The following is a 17,831-nucleotide window of genomic DNA, read 5'->3' as shown; positions in this document are numbered from 1 at the left end:
AATGGTAAATTCCCATAGGAAAGACAATATGTTTGATTCTTTCTTTTTATTTACAGTTTTCCAAATTAATGCATCTATTCCTGTCATCTGCCTAAGGCTCCCAATTAGTTTGTTAGTGGCATTATGTGCTAGTAGATTTTAACGTATTTGATGAGTTTCAGTTTGCTGTGGTTATTATCCTTGATGAAGCTCAGATTGCCCCCATTTTTGGCCAATGGCAGCCTCTTCGAGTTGGCTCTTTTATCTTTTAACATAACTCTTAGTTTTTGAGACCTTCCTTGCTAGTATGACAAGATATTTTAGACTTATTATATATATTTCTTGCCTCAGACCTGGGATTAACCATTTTTGCAGAAAGCCCTTATTTCTTCTGGTAGGAAATTCTATTTTAAGACTACATTTGGGGCACTAGGGATGGTCATTGCTACTAGTTGCTCATTGTTTCTAGGCTTTTTAGTGTCAGGGCTAGGAAATATACATATATGTATTCTCTCTCTCTCTCTCACACACACACACACACACACACACACAATAAAATAGTGCTTAAATTCATACAGAAACTTCCAACAACACATTAATATCACATTAGCACTATTAAGAATCTTATTTCAGTTCCAAATATATTCTGTCCCTAAAGTCAGCCTGGTTTTTTTTTTTTTGCCATTACTTTTTAGATTAAAACATCTATTTATTTCTCTTTTCTGTTTTTCCAGTTTGGTCACTTGCTGCCACGTTTGCTGTTTCTCTTTACAGCTTGCAGACCAGGCTGGAATTCCTCCGGGTGTATACAACGTTATTCCCTGCTCTCAAAAGAAGGCCAAGGAAGTAGGGGAAGCACTTTGCACGGATCCCCTAGTGTCTAAAATTTCCTTTACTGGTTCAACAGCCACTGGAAAGGTATGTGACTCAAGTCTCAAAAAACCAAATGGCATTCTAATATCTTGTCTTTATAGAGTATCAAAATACTATTTCATCTTGGTCACCATTTGTAGGAAGATTTCTGGCAGTGTTAAAAGCTCTGTCCCATAACGTAACGTACAGTCATTTTCTGGAGATATCTGGATGCTGTTCCTTATTGTGACATGACCTAGGTTTCTATTTGACAAAACTGTTTAGGGGTAGACAAGTTTCCCATTATTTGTTGCATGTGAAGTAGCTGAAAGTTGTCCATAACTTTGGAATTCTCATAACTCTGGAATGCATGTTTCTTTCATAATCTAGAATTAAAGAAATGGATGTCTTAGAATTGAACAAAAATTGTGTTTAGTATAAAGGTGCTTACAGAAATAGAAAGGTCTTTTTTTTTTTTCGTTTTTTTCCCCCCTCATATGTTGAAAAGTTCTTTCCCGAAAACTTCATTTGTGTGCCTGTGAGTGCATTTTTACTTATCCTTTTAAATGTTCAAAAGAGAAAAAAAGCAGAGGAGAACAAAAGTTATTATTTATGGTGTTTCTCTCCAGATAGTATACTTTTTTCTGCTGGTATTTATATATACACACACACACTCATGCTAGAGACGTACATAAACATATACCAGATAAAAATAATATAAATCTAATCTGAAAGTTTTGGTGAAACTGGTCATTTTTTGACACCATGTGAAACTGGTCATTTTTTGACACCACGAGAAACAGGAGAGAATTAAGCAATTTTAGTAGCTCCCAACCATAACCACATTTGTCATGCCATAAACGCACACTTGGGAAGCCTGCCATTCATTCCAGAAGCAGGAATTTTTAGATCCATAAACTGCTACCACCCTGATCAATGGATCTTGCAGAGCAAGCTTACTCTCAGAGGGTTTCAAGATATCAATAGTTAGAGAAAAAGAGAGAGGCCTGGGAAAAAGGTGGTAAACCTTTGCCATTGAAGCCAGAGAAATTCTCAGATGCTGGACAAAGTCCAGCCACTCATTACTGAACCTCGCTTTGCTCAGTGAACTATCCCCATTGGATAGACCCCGAAGGAAAATGTCGACCATGTTCCTGCCAAGCCCAACTGTGCCTCTTAAATTATTTACGCAGGACAGTGATTCACTTCAAGGGGTTTAAAGGGAAGAGTGACAGGAATCACTGATAAAGGAATAGCCAGGGGCCTATTCTGAGCTGATCTTTGCAGAGGATCAGTGGCTGAGCTCCTGATCTTGCAACGTAGAATTTTGCCTCTACTGAACCCCATTCCGTCAGCCTGTTCTGGAGATGCTGCCCTGCCCTCACTCCTTCCAGGGGGACCACCCCTCCTGGGGCCTGCTGCGGGGACAGCAGCCATGCTTTACAGCACATGATACCTCATCTGTTCCCCCACAGAGAATTCAACCATGAGTGGTCATTTGACCCGAGGAAAACAGATTCATAGGCTGGCCAGTGACCTAGGACGAGTGACCTGGCCATAGAGAGAAGAGCTGGGCACTCACGTTCCCTTTCTAGGGCTTTGAAAGCTGAGATCCTGAGAAGGTCAGCAGGGGGAACTGGAGCAGAAAGGATTCCTTAAGACGTAGCAGGACTGCAGGCAGTTCCACAGGGGTCATGAAGGTCAGAGGCAGGTTCAAGCCCTCATCATGCGCACTGAGTAGCAAGAAGACGCAGTCAGAGGACACAGGTGGAGGCAAGCGATCCAAGAGCGAGCAGAGTCAGAAAAATCAGTGGCCTGGCAGAGAGCAGTTCTTAAAAATTCAGAAGGAAATAAAGAAATAGGTTTACTCACACCGGTCAGAATGGCCATCATTAAAAAGTCTACAGATAAATGCTGGAGAGGGTATGGAGAAAAGGGAACCCTCCTACACTGTTGGTAGGAGTGTAAACTGGTGCAGCCACTATGGAAAACAGTATGAAGGTTCCTCAAAAAACTATGATCCAATAGAGTTGCCATATGATAAGAGTTGCCATAGGATCCAACAATCTCACTCCTGGGCATATATCCAGACAAAACTATAATTCGAAAAGACAACATGCACCCCTATGTCCATAGCAGTACTATTTACAGTAGCCAAGACATGGAAGTAACCTAAATGTCCATCAACAGATAAACGGATAAAGAAGGTGTGGTGTGGTATGTATATACAGTGGAATACTACTCAGTCATAAAAAAGAATGAAATAATGCCATTTGCAGCAATATGGTTGGACCTAGAGATCATCATACTAAGTGAAGTCAGAAAGATAAAGACAAACACCATATGATATTGCTTATACGTGGAATCTAAAAGATGAACTTATCTACGAAACAGAAACAGACCCACAAACATAGAGAACAGACTTGTGGTTGCCAAGGGGGAGGGGGGCTGAGGGAGGGATGGAGTGGGAGTTTGGGATTAGCAGATGCAAACTATTATATATAGACTGGATAAACAATAAGGTCCTCCTGCATAGCACAGGGAACTATTCAGTATCCTGTGATAAACCATGATGGAAAAGAATATGAAAAAGTATATACACACAGATACACATAAATATGTATATATAACTGGATCACTTTGCTGTACAGCAGAAACAAATAACATTGTAAATCAACTATACATCAATAAAATAAATTTTAAAAAAAGAAATAGGTTTAATCTTAAAACTTGTACTACGTTGTTGAATAGTAACATTTCATTGAGAAGACTGTTTTTACTAGTTCATTGCTGGAATCTTAACATCTGGGCATATAGAGAAGTACCAGCACTGAAGTAATTTTCCAGCTTTTCTGAATTTTGACTAAGAGACCTATCATAAAACCCACAGCTGTGTATCACAGGGACCAGTCCTGGAGTGCCCTTGGGCTTGTGACCACTGTTCGTTTCACTTGAACCATCCAAGTGGGTCCACCGTTCTCATAGCTGTGGTTGGATGAAGACCTACTATCGTGTAATAAAGCAAACATCCCTGGGCAGCTTTCCTAGGCCGTAAGAATCTCTTCCTGGATATTTAAAGCCTAATAGTTATATGTATCAAAAAGCCTTACAGGGGCTTCCCTGGTGGCGCAGTGGTTGAGAGTCTGCCTGCCGATGCAGGGTACACGGGTTCGTGCCCCGGTCCGGGAAGATCCCACATGCCGCGGAGCGGCTGGGCCCGTGAGCCATGGCCGCTGAGCCTGCGCGTCCGGAGCCTGTGCTCCGCAACGGGAGAGGCCACGATGGTGAGAGGCCCGCATACAGCAAAAAACAAACAAACAAAAGCTTTACAGTTGTGCATTGAGCTAGTGATTCTACTTCTATTTATACTGAGGGAGTAACTGCAGTGTTGTTTTAATAGCAAGGAATTGGAAGCAAATTAAATTTCCAACAGATGGGGGCTGAATAAATAAATGAATGAGTAGCTCTGCAGTGGAATACTAGGCAAGCAGCTAAAGGATGTTCTAGAAACACACGCTGATATGGGTGTGTTTAAAGTGTTGTGAGCATGTTATGATGTTCCAGATATATGACTAATTGGGAAGATAAAGCAGGTTATAAAGCTGTGTAACTCTACCATCCTGTTTTCTTTAAAAAAAAAAAAAAAAAAAAAAAGGCACATGTCCCTGGTGTGTGTAGCCAAATTCTGGACGGATATACCTTAAGATTTTATCAGTGGTAAGCTATGGGTTATGGGGTTATGGGTGATTTTATTAGCATATCTCTATAATACGATAATTTTATAATTTTTATCATAATTTTTTATGTTTATCATAACAAATTTATCATAATTTTTAATAGGTCATACATTGACATGGTTCAAAAACCGGGACAGTATAAACATGGTTATATTCAGAAGTTTCACCCTCACCCCTATCCCTGATTTCCTCCCTTTTATAAATAATTTTTAGTTTTTTTATCTTCCTTGTGTTTCTTTACCAAATACAAGCAAATATGAATACACATAGATTCTTATTTTCCCCTTTTCTTATGCAAACTGTCATCTCGTATACACGACTGTGCACCTGGCTTTTTCCACTACTGGGCAATTTTTTGAAACAAAGGCTTACCGGGCCATGTAGTTGACTCGGTGCTCACAGCATCCTCTCATCTGCTCCCAGGTCCTGTTGCATCATGCAGCAAACTCTGTGAAAAGGGTGTCCATGGAGCTGGGCGGCCATGCCCCATTCATCGTGTTTGACAGTGCCAATGTTGACCAGGCTGTCGCTGGGGCCATGGCATCTAAATTTAGGAACTCTGGACAGGTGAGTCCCAGGGCATTTTTCTGGGTTGTGTGTTTTACAGATCCTACCCCCTTCCTCACCTCCTAGGACGACACTCCCCTCATTCTTTGTCCATGCCCTCTTTCATCAGGTGTTTAGTAAGTGCCCCCTCTTTGCTTGGGACTCTGCTAGGCTCAGAGGGTCCAAAGAGAAATAAGGTATTATCCCTGGCTTCAAGGCATTTCCTGAACAGCAGATGCCTTTTAATCAAATCATTCTCTCATCTCATCGTTCATCTCCTCTTTGAATCTGGTTATTTTCATAGTTTTACCTCACTGGGCTTTTCTCTGCTGAACAGGTTTAAACATCTCCTCAGACACAAAATAGCCTGAACACCTAGGGTCTGAGGCCCACAGTCTTAAGGAAAAGAAGGGAGGAAAATGTTGAGATGGAGCCTTTAAAAACTCAAAACCCTGCTGCCTGGATCTCATTCTTCCCGAGATGGAGGGGGCATGACAGGCACCCACTACAGGGCGGCACACACTACAGTGGCCCAAGGAGGGTCCAGGTTGTCCTTGGGAGAGTGGTGGCCTGAGCTCACCCCTTGTAGGGAATCCTGGAGCATTAGATCTAGCAGGGAACTTCCCAGGTATCTGACACAAACCTTGCATTTTACAGCTGAAGACATGAAACTCTAGAAAGACTAATTGACTTGAAGTCATACATCCTTGGGTTCAGGATCTGGGACTGTGAGCCTAGGGCCCAGTCTCCCAACTTCTATCCAAGCTGTCGCCAGGATCCTGGCTTCTTATACAATATTCTTAAGCACTTTGTCTTGGAGTACCATCACTAAGCAGTTTTAAATGCATTCCAGAAATGGAATGATAATTCCTGAAAGGTTATCTGGGGGAAAAAAAGGTGAAATGTTGTACAATATTCCATATTAAATAGCTTTCATCCTTGTTTTGGCCTTTGGTAATTAATTTTTCTCCTTTCACATAACCTAATAAGCTTGGTTGTTTCGGAAACAGGTATGTTTCCTTTTAGAAACACAAAATGGCAAGGTATGTAACCTTCAGAGTTACACTTATAAAGTTACAACTTTGGGGTGTATTGCTTTAAGCCAATAAAAATGGACAGGATACAAAATTATCTATAGGCTTGTTTCTATTAGAAAAATACACAATTAAGAAAAAAGACAAAAAAAAAAAAAAAAAACGAAAAAGCCAAGAAGAAAACATATCAAGGGTAACTACATTTCCTGTAATGTGTTTATATTACATAATTTTAAAATATTAGGTCTAATTAGAAAAAATAATAAGCAAAGGGCTTTTCAATAATGTAGGCTGACACAGAAGAATGGTCTTGCGTCCATTTTCAAAATCTCGGATTCCGCCAAGCAACTGAAAGGTTTAATAAGCTAGTGGATGTAAGTTAGCCTTTGAATCCCTTTCCTTCTAGCTCTGCTGTCACTGTAGCATCACTGTCTCAGGGAGTTACAGATTCTTGTGTTGGTTTTATTCTTTCCAATAGGAGCCATTCGAAAAAACTTGGGTTAGGTGGCTTTTTGGTTTTTTGCGCACAGATATTTATCCTCGCTTACCTGTTTAACCACAGGGAGGTGGCGGCTGTAGAGGGGCTTGGAGAAGTCCATGCACTCAGCACGTTTGTCTTTAGGGCCAAGCCCACGTGGGGAGGAACACAGCAGGTAGAACACAGGACGGGAATCACCTGGGGAAGTGCATTCACATTCAGAGGTAGCAGCAGGCACACGGTTATTGGTTGGGTCAATAGCTTCCAACAAACTGTCAGTGTGAGTTTGTTTCTTTTTGTCTAGACTTGTGTTTGCTCAAACCGTTTCTTGGTGCAAAGGGGTATCCATGATTCCTTTGTGAAAAAATTTGCCGAGGCAATGAAAACAAACCTGCATGTGGGTAATGGATTTGAGGAGAGAACTACTCAAGGCCCGTTAATTAATGAGAAAGCTGTAGAAAAGGTAAGTTCGTTTTATTATCTGTTCAATGTCATGGTTTCAGTATCAGAAGCGTAAATAGCAAAACCACTCTGGTAAGGTGGCCAGCAAGGCGGTTTTGGAAACAATGGAGAAATCGGGAAAACAAATGAGTTTCTGCCAATTTGTACAAACTGAGTGGCACCACGTGGTTATAAGCTTTTCCAGCTCCATCAATTCACTGAGTCCCCATGAGATCTGTCACTTCTGTTCTCCTACCGCCCTCCCTAAATTTTCTTTTACAGTGGTGCTAATTCTATCTCCTGCTGCCTCAGGAATTAAGATCCTGAAATACAAAGTTCTTTAATTTCTGGAACACCTAAAAGGAAAGGAAAAAGGCTTTGTTTTTTGAGATCGTTTATGTTTCAGCTGAACTGCTGGCTGGCACTGAAAACAAAACGCCCTTGCAGAAGAATCCTTGGCGAAAACACCCTGGTAGATGTAGAGCCACAGAAATCATGTTTAAGATTTAGAGATGGCAAGAAAGGGAAACTCCTTAAGCAAGGATTTGTTTGTTCAAATAATGTCACAATCTTGACTATTAGCGAGGTGAGTTTTCTCTTCTTGTCCTACTGTTTTAAAAAAATAATCCTCTTTAGAGTTGCTTACAAGGAGGTTTCGTATAATACCAAACATCCGGTATGCTCCCTAGATAAGTCCTTACTTGGTAGAAAGGATTTCAATAGGATTTTAGTAGAAAATGGAGGCTGGAGGTTGTGGGCGGGGGGAAAAAGGGGGCACAGCCAGCCTCCTGGGTCACCTGAGGAACCAAAATCAAGTTAGAGCCAGGTCAGCACCCAGGTGGGAAGCACAGCCCAGTCGCTGTTCGTCGGCCTCCTGAGGGCCTGAGGACCAAGCCCCGCCATGGCTGCCCTGACCCAGTGGGCAGTCTGGTTGGCTGAAGATCATATCTGGTGCCTTCCCCAGTAGACACCAAGGAAGCACTGGGGTTTTACAGAGCTCTGATAACATGTCTAGTTATTGCCTTGGTATTCTCTACCTCTAGATAAAGAACATACATTAAAGTTTACATGGGTACCACCTGCATTTCTGAGATGCCTTTGGACCCTGGGCACTCAGCCAGCAAAGAAAATCTGGTTCTGTACCAGCTATGGTTCAAGTCCCAGAGGGGTGGTTCTTAACCCACCCAGTACCTTTAACAACTACAGATGCTTCGGTCCTACTTGAGGAGATTGGGGGTGAATTTGTCTGGAGTAGGGCCTAGCCATTTAGTGCCCCAGTTATTGCTAGTTTGCGGACTGGGAAACATGTCTGGAGATTTTGTTGTTATTCTTGCCAAAGTGATTGTATAGACATTGCTCTCTAGAGGACGCTGTTTCCTAGGACCTCAAGCAACTACAGTTGAAGGGTTTGCTTTTGTTTTTTTCCCTCTGAGAGTTTAGTAGAAAACATCTTGTCTGAAAACAATCCCTTGTGCTGGCTTTAGTGTACATACAGTCACAGGGTAAATACCTGGGGGAAAAAAGTGCACATCACTTTTAATGTGACAAGAGGAGGACAGAGCATATTCTAATTGAGGTCAAATAGAATGGGGCCTTGTTAAGTATGTTAAATAGAGGTATTTTTAGAGATATAAATCATAGAAAGGACGCTAATGGGGATTTGTTGCAGACAGTGAACTATGAGAGCATTAGAAGGGGTGAGGATCTCAAAAGGGTGAATCTCGATGGCAGACTGTGCCCAAGCCTCTATTTATCTCTTCTGAAATCCTACAGCATATTCCGCTGAGAATGGGAGGCAGGGGGAGACTCCAGTGGACCACGGATTGTGATGAACTTCTGGAAGGCAGCAGGGATCGTGTTAACAGAAAAGTCAAAGCAGATGAGGCAGGCCCAGGGGAAGCCTGCAGAGGAAATGGGTGTCATTTCTAGGATGGAGCTTTTCTAGAAATGGCTGGGGTAGAGGGTAGCAATGGGAGGAGGGGAGAAATAGTGCTAATTGGTTCTACTTCTGCACAGTTTTCTGGGTCATTTCCCTCCACCCACCACCAACACATACAACGTAACAGAGGCATTTGCTCTGGGCAGGAAAATGCCTCTGAAGAAATAGAGCAGCCAGCCTACGAGGAGTACAGAGTGAAGAGTGAGGGTAGGCACGCCGGAGAGGAGCTCCCCTGCCTTTGCCCTTTGCTTGGGTGGGGCCACCCCTAAAGTGAAGCCTGCCGAGTGAGATAAACCCAAGCTTGGTGTTGTCCCTCTCGTTCGGGGAAGAGACTGGAAACAGCAGAGGTCACCCATGTCACCCGTTGAAATTAACCAACCGCATACTTCATTAGAAAGATGAACAACCAAGAATCTTGACAGCCCTAGAGGAAAACCCACAGCACATCAGAGGAGGGTCAAGAAGAGCAAACAGAACAGTTGACTCTCAAGAAAGTAGATGACGCTGTGAACAGACAGGATTTTTTCCAGGAATCTAGTAGTATTCTCCAAGAGTTCTGAGACGATAGTACATCTATAAAACAGAAGCAGGTTCTATGAAAATGAAGCAATGAGAACAAGAAAGAACGTTTTTATTTATTTATTTGGCTGTGCCGTGCAGCTTGTGGGATCTCAGTTCTCTGACCAGGGATTGAACCCGGGCCACAGCAGTGAAGGCCTGGAATCCTAACCACTAGGCCACCAGGGAACTCCTAGAAATGTTTTTAGAAATTGAAAACATGGTGGTCAAAATCTTTTTAAAACTCAGTAATGACGATGGAAGACAAAATCGAAGAGAGCTCTTAGAATTTAAAGCAAAAATATGGCAGGAATGCACAAAGAAATCGATCTGAGGTGACGGGTGTATCCATTTTAGTAATAGGAACTCTAGAAAGAAAGACTTGAGATGGAAGAAATAGGATTATCAAATACTAGAGGAAAACTTCTCAGAGCTATGGGAAAATAACAATTCTTCAAAATTGAAAGACTTCGTCAATTGCCAAGTAGAATAATAAAAAGAAAAACCCAGGTATGTTTCATTAAAATTTTAGAATGTTAGGAACATACCAGAATATTCAAGAAGCTTCCAGAGGCGGGAAAAGCTACCACAAACCCACAAAGGAGTGAGGACTTTTTTTTTTTTTTTGGCTACTCTGCTGGCATGTGGGATCTAAGTTCCCTGATCAGGGATCGAACCTGCACTCAACGTTCTGAAGGAAAATTACTTTGGGTCCAAATTCCATCACCAACCAATGCAAGGTAAAACACCAGACATGCAGTGTCAGAAAACTCTGAAGGTAAACCATTTTCAGTGCACCTTTTTTGAAACAACTACTCGAGAATGTATTAGAACAGAATGAAAGTGAAATCCAGGGAGGAGAACAACATGGGATCCAAGAGCCTGGAACTAACCCAGGAAGGAGATGAGAACAAATCCCAGGAAGACAGCTGAGCATCAGGCCTGCAAAGACATGGGCATATGTGTATTAGACCGTTAGACAAACCGTAACAGCAAACAGCGAGAAAATCACAGAGGTGGGAGGAGACAGCATGGTACACACCATGTGCCCTCTTGCCTCTGTACCTCTGTGCATTTGGTTCTTTCTACCCAGAAGGGACCAGGGTACATTAACCTATTTGAAAAAGAAAGAAACCCAGTTACAGTTTTTTTGAAAAAGAAAGAAACCCAGTTACAGTTTTCTGCAGTTTAAACGTTTCCCAAGTATCCTCAACCACCTTTCCCAAGGGCTCTTCTTTTTCTCTTCACACAGGTAGAGAAACATGTGAGTGATGCCATTTCCAAAGGGGCCACTGTTGTGACAGGCGGGAAGCGACATCAAGTTGGAAAAAATTTCTTCGAGCCCACCCTGCTCAGCAACGTCACCCGAGACATGCTCTGCTCTCAGGAAGAGACTTTTGGGCCCGTGGCACCCGTTATCAAGTAAGGTCATCCAGTGGGTCGGAAGACAGGAGAAAGGATAGGAAAGGAAAAGGAAACCCGGAGAGAAATCCAGTTCGTGTGTCGTTTGAGGCCTGGGTGGGGGATGGGCTGAAGTAGAGAGCAGGGTTGTATCAGTGGAAGCACTAAGTTCAATGTAACATTTAGTTTCTATTATTGCTTCTTTAGACCACAAAATTTACCAAATTCTCTACTTTGCTCTCTTGCTTTCTGCTGAACTAATTTTTCTTTGTAATGAAGTACATACTTTAAGAGTTCTTTCAAGGGTGTCTGTGGGAAATGAACTGTGTGTTCTTATGTGACCTTTTATCTCACAGTCACAAGTAAATAATAATTTACCTGCATAAAATTCTAGCTTCAACACTTTGAAGATGTCACACCTTGGTCTACTTACTTCCAGGGTTGTCACTGAGAAAGCTGATACCTGGTTCTTACTCCTGTGAAGGGATATGCTTTTTCTCTTTAGAGACTTTTAAAATTCCTCACAGCCTCTGACGTTCTTAAATTTTACCATGGTAGCTTGGGTATGGCACACTGTGAGCTTTTTCAGTCAGAGGTCCAATGTCTTTTTTAATGTCTAAAGTGTTTGTTTAGTCCTGGGAAATTCTTGGTCATTATTTCTCCAAATATTTCTCTCTCTTCTATTGCTAATGAAATTTATAGATTAGGGCTTCCCTGGTGGCGCAGTGGTTGAGAGTCCGCCTGCCGATGCAGGGGATACAGGTTCGTGCCCTGGTCTGGGAAGATCCCACATGCCATGGAGCGGCTGGGCCCGTGAGCCATGGCTGCTGAGCCTGCGCATCCGGAGCCTGTGCTCCGCAACGGGAGAGGCCACAACAGTGAGAGGCCCACGTACCGCAAAAAAATAATAATAATAAAATAAATAAAAAATTACAGATTAATCTGACATTGGGGAAATGAACCACTTGGAGAACTTTCATCTTCTTTGTTTTAATAAAATTTTTTTTATCTGGAGTATGAACTTGACATTTTCCAAAAGGATGCAGTGGTTAGGAATGCAGGCTCTGGAGTTGAGCTGGGTGTAGATTCAGGCTTTGCTACTTCATACCTGTGTCCCCTTGAACAAGTTAACTTCTCTGAGCCTCAGGGTCCTTGATGGGAAAAGGAATAAAAACTAGTACCTGCCTCACAGGACAGTTTTAAGGTTTAAATGACATAATATACGTAAAGCACTTAGCACATTGCCTGATATCATTATGGGTGGTGTTGTGTAAATAAAGCATTAGGTCAGGGAGGGGGACACAGTTGTTACTAGGGGTCTCTAGTCTCACACTTCTTCTGGGACACAGGGCGGTGGGAGCACCACCCATGTTAGCACAGAAAGGTGAAAATCCTCAAGGATGTCACAACTGATGATGTGATGACTGCATTTTCTTTTTATTTATTTGGTTGCACTGGGTCTTAGTGGCTCCAGGGCTCCTTAGTTGCGGCACGTGGGCTCCTTAGTTGCAGCAGGCAGGCTCCTTAGTTGCAGCATGCATATGGAATCTTGTTCCCTGACCAGGGCTCGAACCCAGGCCCCCTGCATTGGGAGCTCAGAGTCTTATCCACTGTGCCACCAGGGAAGTCCCGATGACTGCATTTTCGAGGCACAGGTGGCCAGTGAGGACATGGGTGATGCCCTGTTTTCTGTTCTCTGGCGGATAGAATGGCTTGCTCTCTACAGGTGGAGAGCCAAGCCCTGGGAGACACAGCTGGTCATCCTTGGAAGAAATAATTCTCTTGGGGTCACCCTCCTTGACCTGCCCTCCCCCAGAGCGCTCTCTTCTCTCCCAGTCGTCCTCTTGCATTGACTGGGGTCCGCCAGCTCTGCCCGGTGCCTTCAGAGGGCTGGCTGGCCGGCTGCCACTGCTGCTGGACCTCTGAATTGAGGATCTGGGATGCAGACAATGTTTTGCCCCCAGTTACAGTTCTGGGGCAACAGAAAAAGGCCTCTGAAATGTTGTTCCAGAAATAACGATGATAAAGCTGGAAGAGACTGCATAAGGCTTCCACGCTAGCAGTCTCATTTCCAAGGGGAACAGACCCCCAGCACCGTCGCACTGTTCAGAGCATAAGTGGTGGGGCCGACACAAGAGCCTTGGGCCCCAGTGGCCTCTGGCTGTTTTCCTTCTCCTACATTATGGCTGCTTCTAAAGTAGTTGTTATGATCGGTACATTTCTTTTTTTTTTTTTTTTTTGGCCTCGCCTGTGGCTTGTGGGATCCCAGTTCCCCAACCAGGGATTGAACCGGGGGCCACAGCAGTGAAAGCGTGGAGTCCCAACCACTGGGCCACCAGGGAAGTCCGATCGGTACATATTCTTCTTCTTAGTAGGTAGCAAGAGCCGTAATCCTTTTCTTAAGGCGTTTTGTTCGACATCTTGAATACTTCGCAGTTCCCTGTGTGTCTCCCAGTCTCCTAGAGGAGATGAACTCGTGTTGATCCGAGCTCGCTAGCCTTGAACTCTGCACGGTTGCAGCGAGTGATGGTGTTTTCCTCTGTACTCTCTGCAAAGCTCTGATTAACCCCTCGCCCTTATTTGGGAAACAAATCAGGAGGAAATCAGCTGGTTTTCCTTACTCTCCCCTTAGGGATTTTGCTGATGACCCATCTTGACTTTGGCAGGTTTGATACAGAGGAGGAGGCGGTGGCGATCGCTAACGTGGCCGACGTCGGGCTGGCAGGTAGGCGTCTGTCTTCGCTCGGTAGCTGTCATAATCACTTCTCCAGCTGATGCCAGGGTGGCCTTTTAAACGTCACCCTGGGTTTTGAGAAGGCAACTTCATTGGAGCATGTGTTTCACTGCTTTCCCAGGGGCAGGGGTGGGCCTGTGCAAGTCCGTGTTCTTTTGCCTCATTCCTGGATGCAGGATGGAGGCTCCCTGGTTGGAGCTGGGTATGGTCGTGGGAGAAGAAGCAGTGCTGTGTTTCAGGTGGAGAATGTTCCCAGAGGCTCGATGCCTGGAAATTCCAAGGGGTTTTCCTCCCATTTTGTGTGGCTCCTGGAAGTCTGAACAAAAGAGATATCACCCGACCTCACAGAGAGCATCAGGGGCGATGAAGGAAGCGAAGGCAGCACAGGCAGAGGGAGCCTCACAGAGTAACTGCCGTTCTTTCAGTTTGGACATGGACAAGGTGGCCAGAATGTACCCTATGACCCTGACAAAATTATATGTGCATAAATGCACTCAGCAAGGGCTTCCCTGGTGGCGCACTGGTTGAGTCTGCCTGCCGATGCAGGGGACACGGGTTCGTGCCCCGGTCCGGGAAGATCCCACATGCTGCGAAGCAACTAAGCCCGGTGAGCCATGGCCGCTGAGCCTGTGCGTCCAGAGCCTGTGCTCTGCAACGGCAGAGGCCACAGCGGTGAGAGGCCTGCATACCGCAAAAAAAAAAAAAAAAAAAAAAAAAAAAAATTATGTGGATAATCTAACTGACGTGTGCAGGATGCACTGAACAGGCCACAGGAGCTGCGTTCATTATTGTTACAGTCCTGATAGGAGTCGGTGAGAGCGCTAGCGAGAGTGGAATAGAAGCAGAAAGATGATTTCCAAAGGTTTTGAGATGAAGACGTGCACAGGACCTACTCGGGGCTCCACATGGGAGCAGGGAGGGTTCCAGGCCCGCACGACTAGGCAGATGGTCATCCATGGCATCCTCAGCTGTGGACATGATGTCTTTAATCAGGGGTCCCCAACCCCCAGGGCCGCAGCCCGGTACCGGTCCGCAGCCCATTAGGAACCGGGCCACACAGCAGGTGGCGAGTGGTGGGCGAGTGAGGGGAGCTTCACCTGCCGGTTCCCGTCACCCCCCACCGCTCGCATTACTGCATGAACCGTCTGTCCCTCCTGTCCATGGAGAAATTGTCTTCCTTGAAACCAGTCCCCAGTGCCAAAAGGGTTGGGGACCGTTGGCTTTAATGACTATTCTACATCCATGTCCTTTATCCCCATGACAGGTTATTTTTACTCTCAAGACCCAGCCCAGATCTGGAGGGTGGCGGAGCGGCTAGAAGTCGGCATGGTTGGCGTTAACGAAGGACTGATCTCCTCCGTGGAGTGCCCTTTTGGTGGGGTGAAGCAGTCTGGCCTTGGGCGAGAGGGCTCCAAGTATGGCATTGACGAGTACCTGGAGCTCAAGTACGTGTGCTTTGGAGGCTTATAGGATTCCTTAGTTCTTTAAAAAATAAGAAAGGAAGCTTTGCCACATGTATGGGGACATGCCATCCATTATTCTAAATAAGCCCATAGGGTATCTGAATTAGGAATTATTATTTTTTTTTTTGCAGTACGTGGGCTTCCCACTGCTGCGGCCTCTCCCGTTGCGGAGCACGGGCTCCGGACGCGCAGGCCTGGTGGCCATGGCTCATGGGCCCAGCCGCTCCGCGGCACGTGGGATCCTCCCGGACTGGGGCACGAACCCGCGTCCCCTGCCGATGCAGGCAGACTCCCAACCACTGCGCCACCAGGAAAGCCCTGAATTAAGAATTTTTTAAAGCTCATCCAGTCCTCATAATCTTATACAGATGCAAATCCTACCCCTCCCCCTACCTGACTAGGGACCAATACATGCCATGCGCCTGAGGCCGCAGACTCCCCGAGAACCAGCCTAGGGTTCATAGAATGAAGCCCTGGACCCCACCACGACCCCCTCTGCCTCAGAGCAAAGTGCAGCGTGAGGCCAGCTGGCCCCCACAGCCCCATGGTCACAGCTGGATCACTGCCTGGGTGCACTAAAGACACTTGCTGGGTATCCTGGGGTGTTGCTGCAGAGGCTGAACCACTCATTTTTTTTTTTTTTTTTTTTGCGGTACGCGGGCCTCTCCCTGCTGTGGCCTCTCCCGTTGCGGAGCACAGGTTCCGGACGCGCAGGCTCAGCGGCCATGGCTCATGGGCCCAGCCGCTCCGCGGCATGTGGGATCTTCCCGGACCGGGGCACGAACCCGTGTCCCCTGCACCGGCAGGCGGACTCTCAACCACTGCGCCACCAGGGAAGCCCTGAACCACTCATTTTTTAAGACTTCAGAAATAGCACGGAATTGCCTGTGTTTCTTTGAGACATGAAGGAACCCCTCTCCCTTTTTCGACCATTTTTTAAATCGAAGTCTCCATTGTCCTAAATTAACTGCTTAAAGGTTTTTTCATTTCTGTGCTGTTTTCCATGTCGTGTTGTTTCCGTTAGGAAATGAGCCTAAGCATAAAGCACAGCAGCTTGGTGGGATGGATGGCCCACAAGTAATGGCCTGGCCTGGCTTTGTCCCCATGTGCCATTCAACCCCTCCCCGCCCCCCCCAACCCGCATTCCTCAGGAGAGTAGAGATACTATACATGCCTTATTTAGCTCCATGGGCTATTGTGAGCCTCAGAGAAAGTGAAAGTGTTTGCCAAAAAGTAAAAATTCAGTGTAAGTGCAGGAGTTGTCATTATTATGAGCAGCACGTCCCAGCCCCGCTTGGGTGTCCGGCAGTGGCTTTGCCAAGGTGAGCGGAGGTTGGTACCCACCTGCCCAGCACCTGAGCCTGAGTGAGGGCTCGTCACCTGCAGCCTGCTATTTCTGTTCTTATGAAGCACTGCTCCTTCACCTGCAAAAGAGCAAAAGCACTTTCACAATAATCCCAAAAGGAAAAAGAATTTCCATAATTGCCAATTGGAAGAGGCATGAGGTTTTGCCCTTCAGGCACCTTTTATCCAATAAGAGTTTTTATAGTTCATCATTTAAAACAAAAACAAAAAAACCCTATGACCACTGTTTCCTGTCACTGTGAAAACTCTGATTAAAAACACACTAGGCTTTTCTGTATCATGTCTCCGTCTGTTCTGATATACAAGGAAAAGGAATAAAAGCTGTTCCTGGTAGAACATACAAGGATGAAGCACCTCCTTCTCCACTCTCTCTGTGTGCACACTTCACTGACATTCTGTGGATATTCTGGGGAGCAAAAGGAAAACATGAATGAAAGTAGTGCTAGAGGCAGTCACTCCTGGACACAGCTGGGATGTAGCGTCCCTCAATGAGCCATGGGGAGCTGAATAGCTAAAGGTCTGAGATGTCCCTGTGCACAAAAGTACCATGGCTAGGGCTTCCCTGGTGGCGCAGTGGTTGGGAGTCCGCCTGCCGATTCAGGGGACATGGGTTCGTGCCCCGGTCCGGGAGGATCCCGCGTGCCGCGGAGCGGCTGGGCCCGTGGGCCATGGCCGCCGAGCCTGCGCGTCCGGAGCCTGTGCTCTGCAATGGGAGAGGCCGTGGCAGTGAGAGGCCCGCGTACCGAGAAAAAAAAAAAAAAAAAAAAGTACCATGGCTAGTCCTGGAGCTGCCTTGTGTTTGCCCTGGGTTACATCTGCCATCTCCCCTAAGGCCCAATAAGGAATGAGCTGAAATCCACCTCCTGGTAACATGCATTGCTCAGACCCTGTCCAGAATCACGTACGCATCATATTGACAGTGAATTTCTACTTTTTAGTTTTAGGGTTGTTTTATGTAACACCCTAATTACTTAATATTTAGGTGTGTCCATCTGTTTGCTATTAACAATAAAAATGCTCCAACACTAGTTTTTAGAAGTCTGGAATACTGGTGCTTGAAATGTTTGGAGGAATACATTCAAATACATTTGTAACTTTGTAAATCAGTGAATGTCTTGGCTGGGTGGCAGATTTTGAGTTTTCTAGTATATTTGGCTCACCAGGTACATAAATTGAGGGCCAGACACTCATTCCAATATCTTTGATTAATTCTGGAATTAAAATAATTTGAAAAGGAAATAGCTTACTGTTAGTAAAATTGTTCTGGGTTGTGGGGAAAACAGAGAAGTATTTTTAAATGAACA

The 17,831-nt window shown here is 45.1% G+C and overlaps 2 protein-coding genes across 5 annotated transcripts in view; one reads left to right on the top strand and one right to left on the bottom strand.

Annotated features, from left to right (window-relative positions):
* The window catches only part of GPLD1 (glycosylphosphatidylinositol specific phospholipase D1), an 85,741-nt gene that overhangs the window by 65,024 nt on the left and 2,886 nt on the right, over positions 1 to 17,831 (bottom strand). The window contains exons 2-4 of the mRNA XM_032647454.1: positions 16,507 to 16,586; positions 6,697 to 6,824; positions 4,941 to 5,016 (exon numbers count right to left, since the gene is read on the bottom strand). Coding sequence (XP_032503345.1) covers positions 4,941 to 4,981 — 41 coding nt within the window. The 5' untranslated portion in view covers positions 4,982 to 5,016; positions 6,697 to 6,824; positions 16,507 to 16,586. The remainder of the gene's footprint in view (positions 1 to 4,940; positions 5,017 to 6,696; positions 6,825 to 16,506; positions 16,587 to 17,831) is intronic.
* The window catches only part of ALDH5A1 (aldehyde dehydrogenase 5 family member A1), a 34,743-nt gene that overhangs the window by 14,757 nt on the left and 2,155 nt on the right, over positions 1 to 17,831 (top strand). For 2 of the 4 annotated variants that reach the window (XM_032647459.1, XM_032647458.1), the window contains 6 exons: positions 754 to 897; positions 4,992 to 5,135; positions 6,931 to 7,089; positions 10,817 to 10,986; positions 13,632 to 13,690; positions 14,964 to 15,371. In XM_032647459.1, the coding sequence (XP_032503350.1) occupies positions 754 to 897; positions 4,992 to 5,135; positions 6,931 to 7,089; positions 10,817 to 10,986; positions 13,632 to 13,690; positions 14,964 to 15,169 (882 nt within the window). In that variant the 3' untranslated portion in view covers positions 15,170 to 15,371. Of the gene's footprint in view, positions 1 to 753; positions 898 to 4,991; positions 5,136 to 6,930; positions 7,090 to 10,816; positions 10,987 to 13,631; positions 13,691 to 14,963; positions 16,804 to 17,831 lie in introns of those variants that run through there. The other 2 variants (XM_032647457.1, XM_032647456.1) reach the window with 2 other exon arrangements.

This window comes from Phocoena sinus, chromosome 11 (genome assembly GCF_008692025.1).
Source record: "Phocoena sinus isolate mPhoSin1 chromosome 11, mPhoSin1.pri, whole genome shotgun sequence".
NCBI lineage: Eukaryota > Metazoa > Chordata > Mammalia > Artiodactyla > Phocoenidae > Phocoena > Phocoena sinus.
This window is presented reverse-complemented; position numbering and strand designations above follow the sequence as displayed.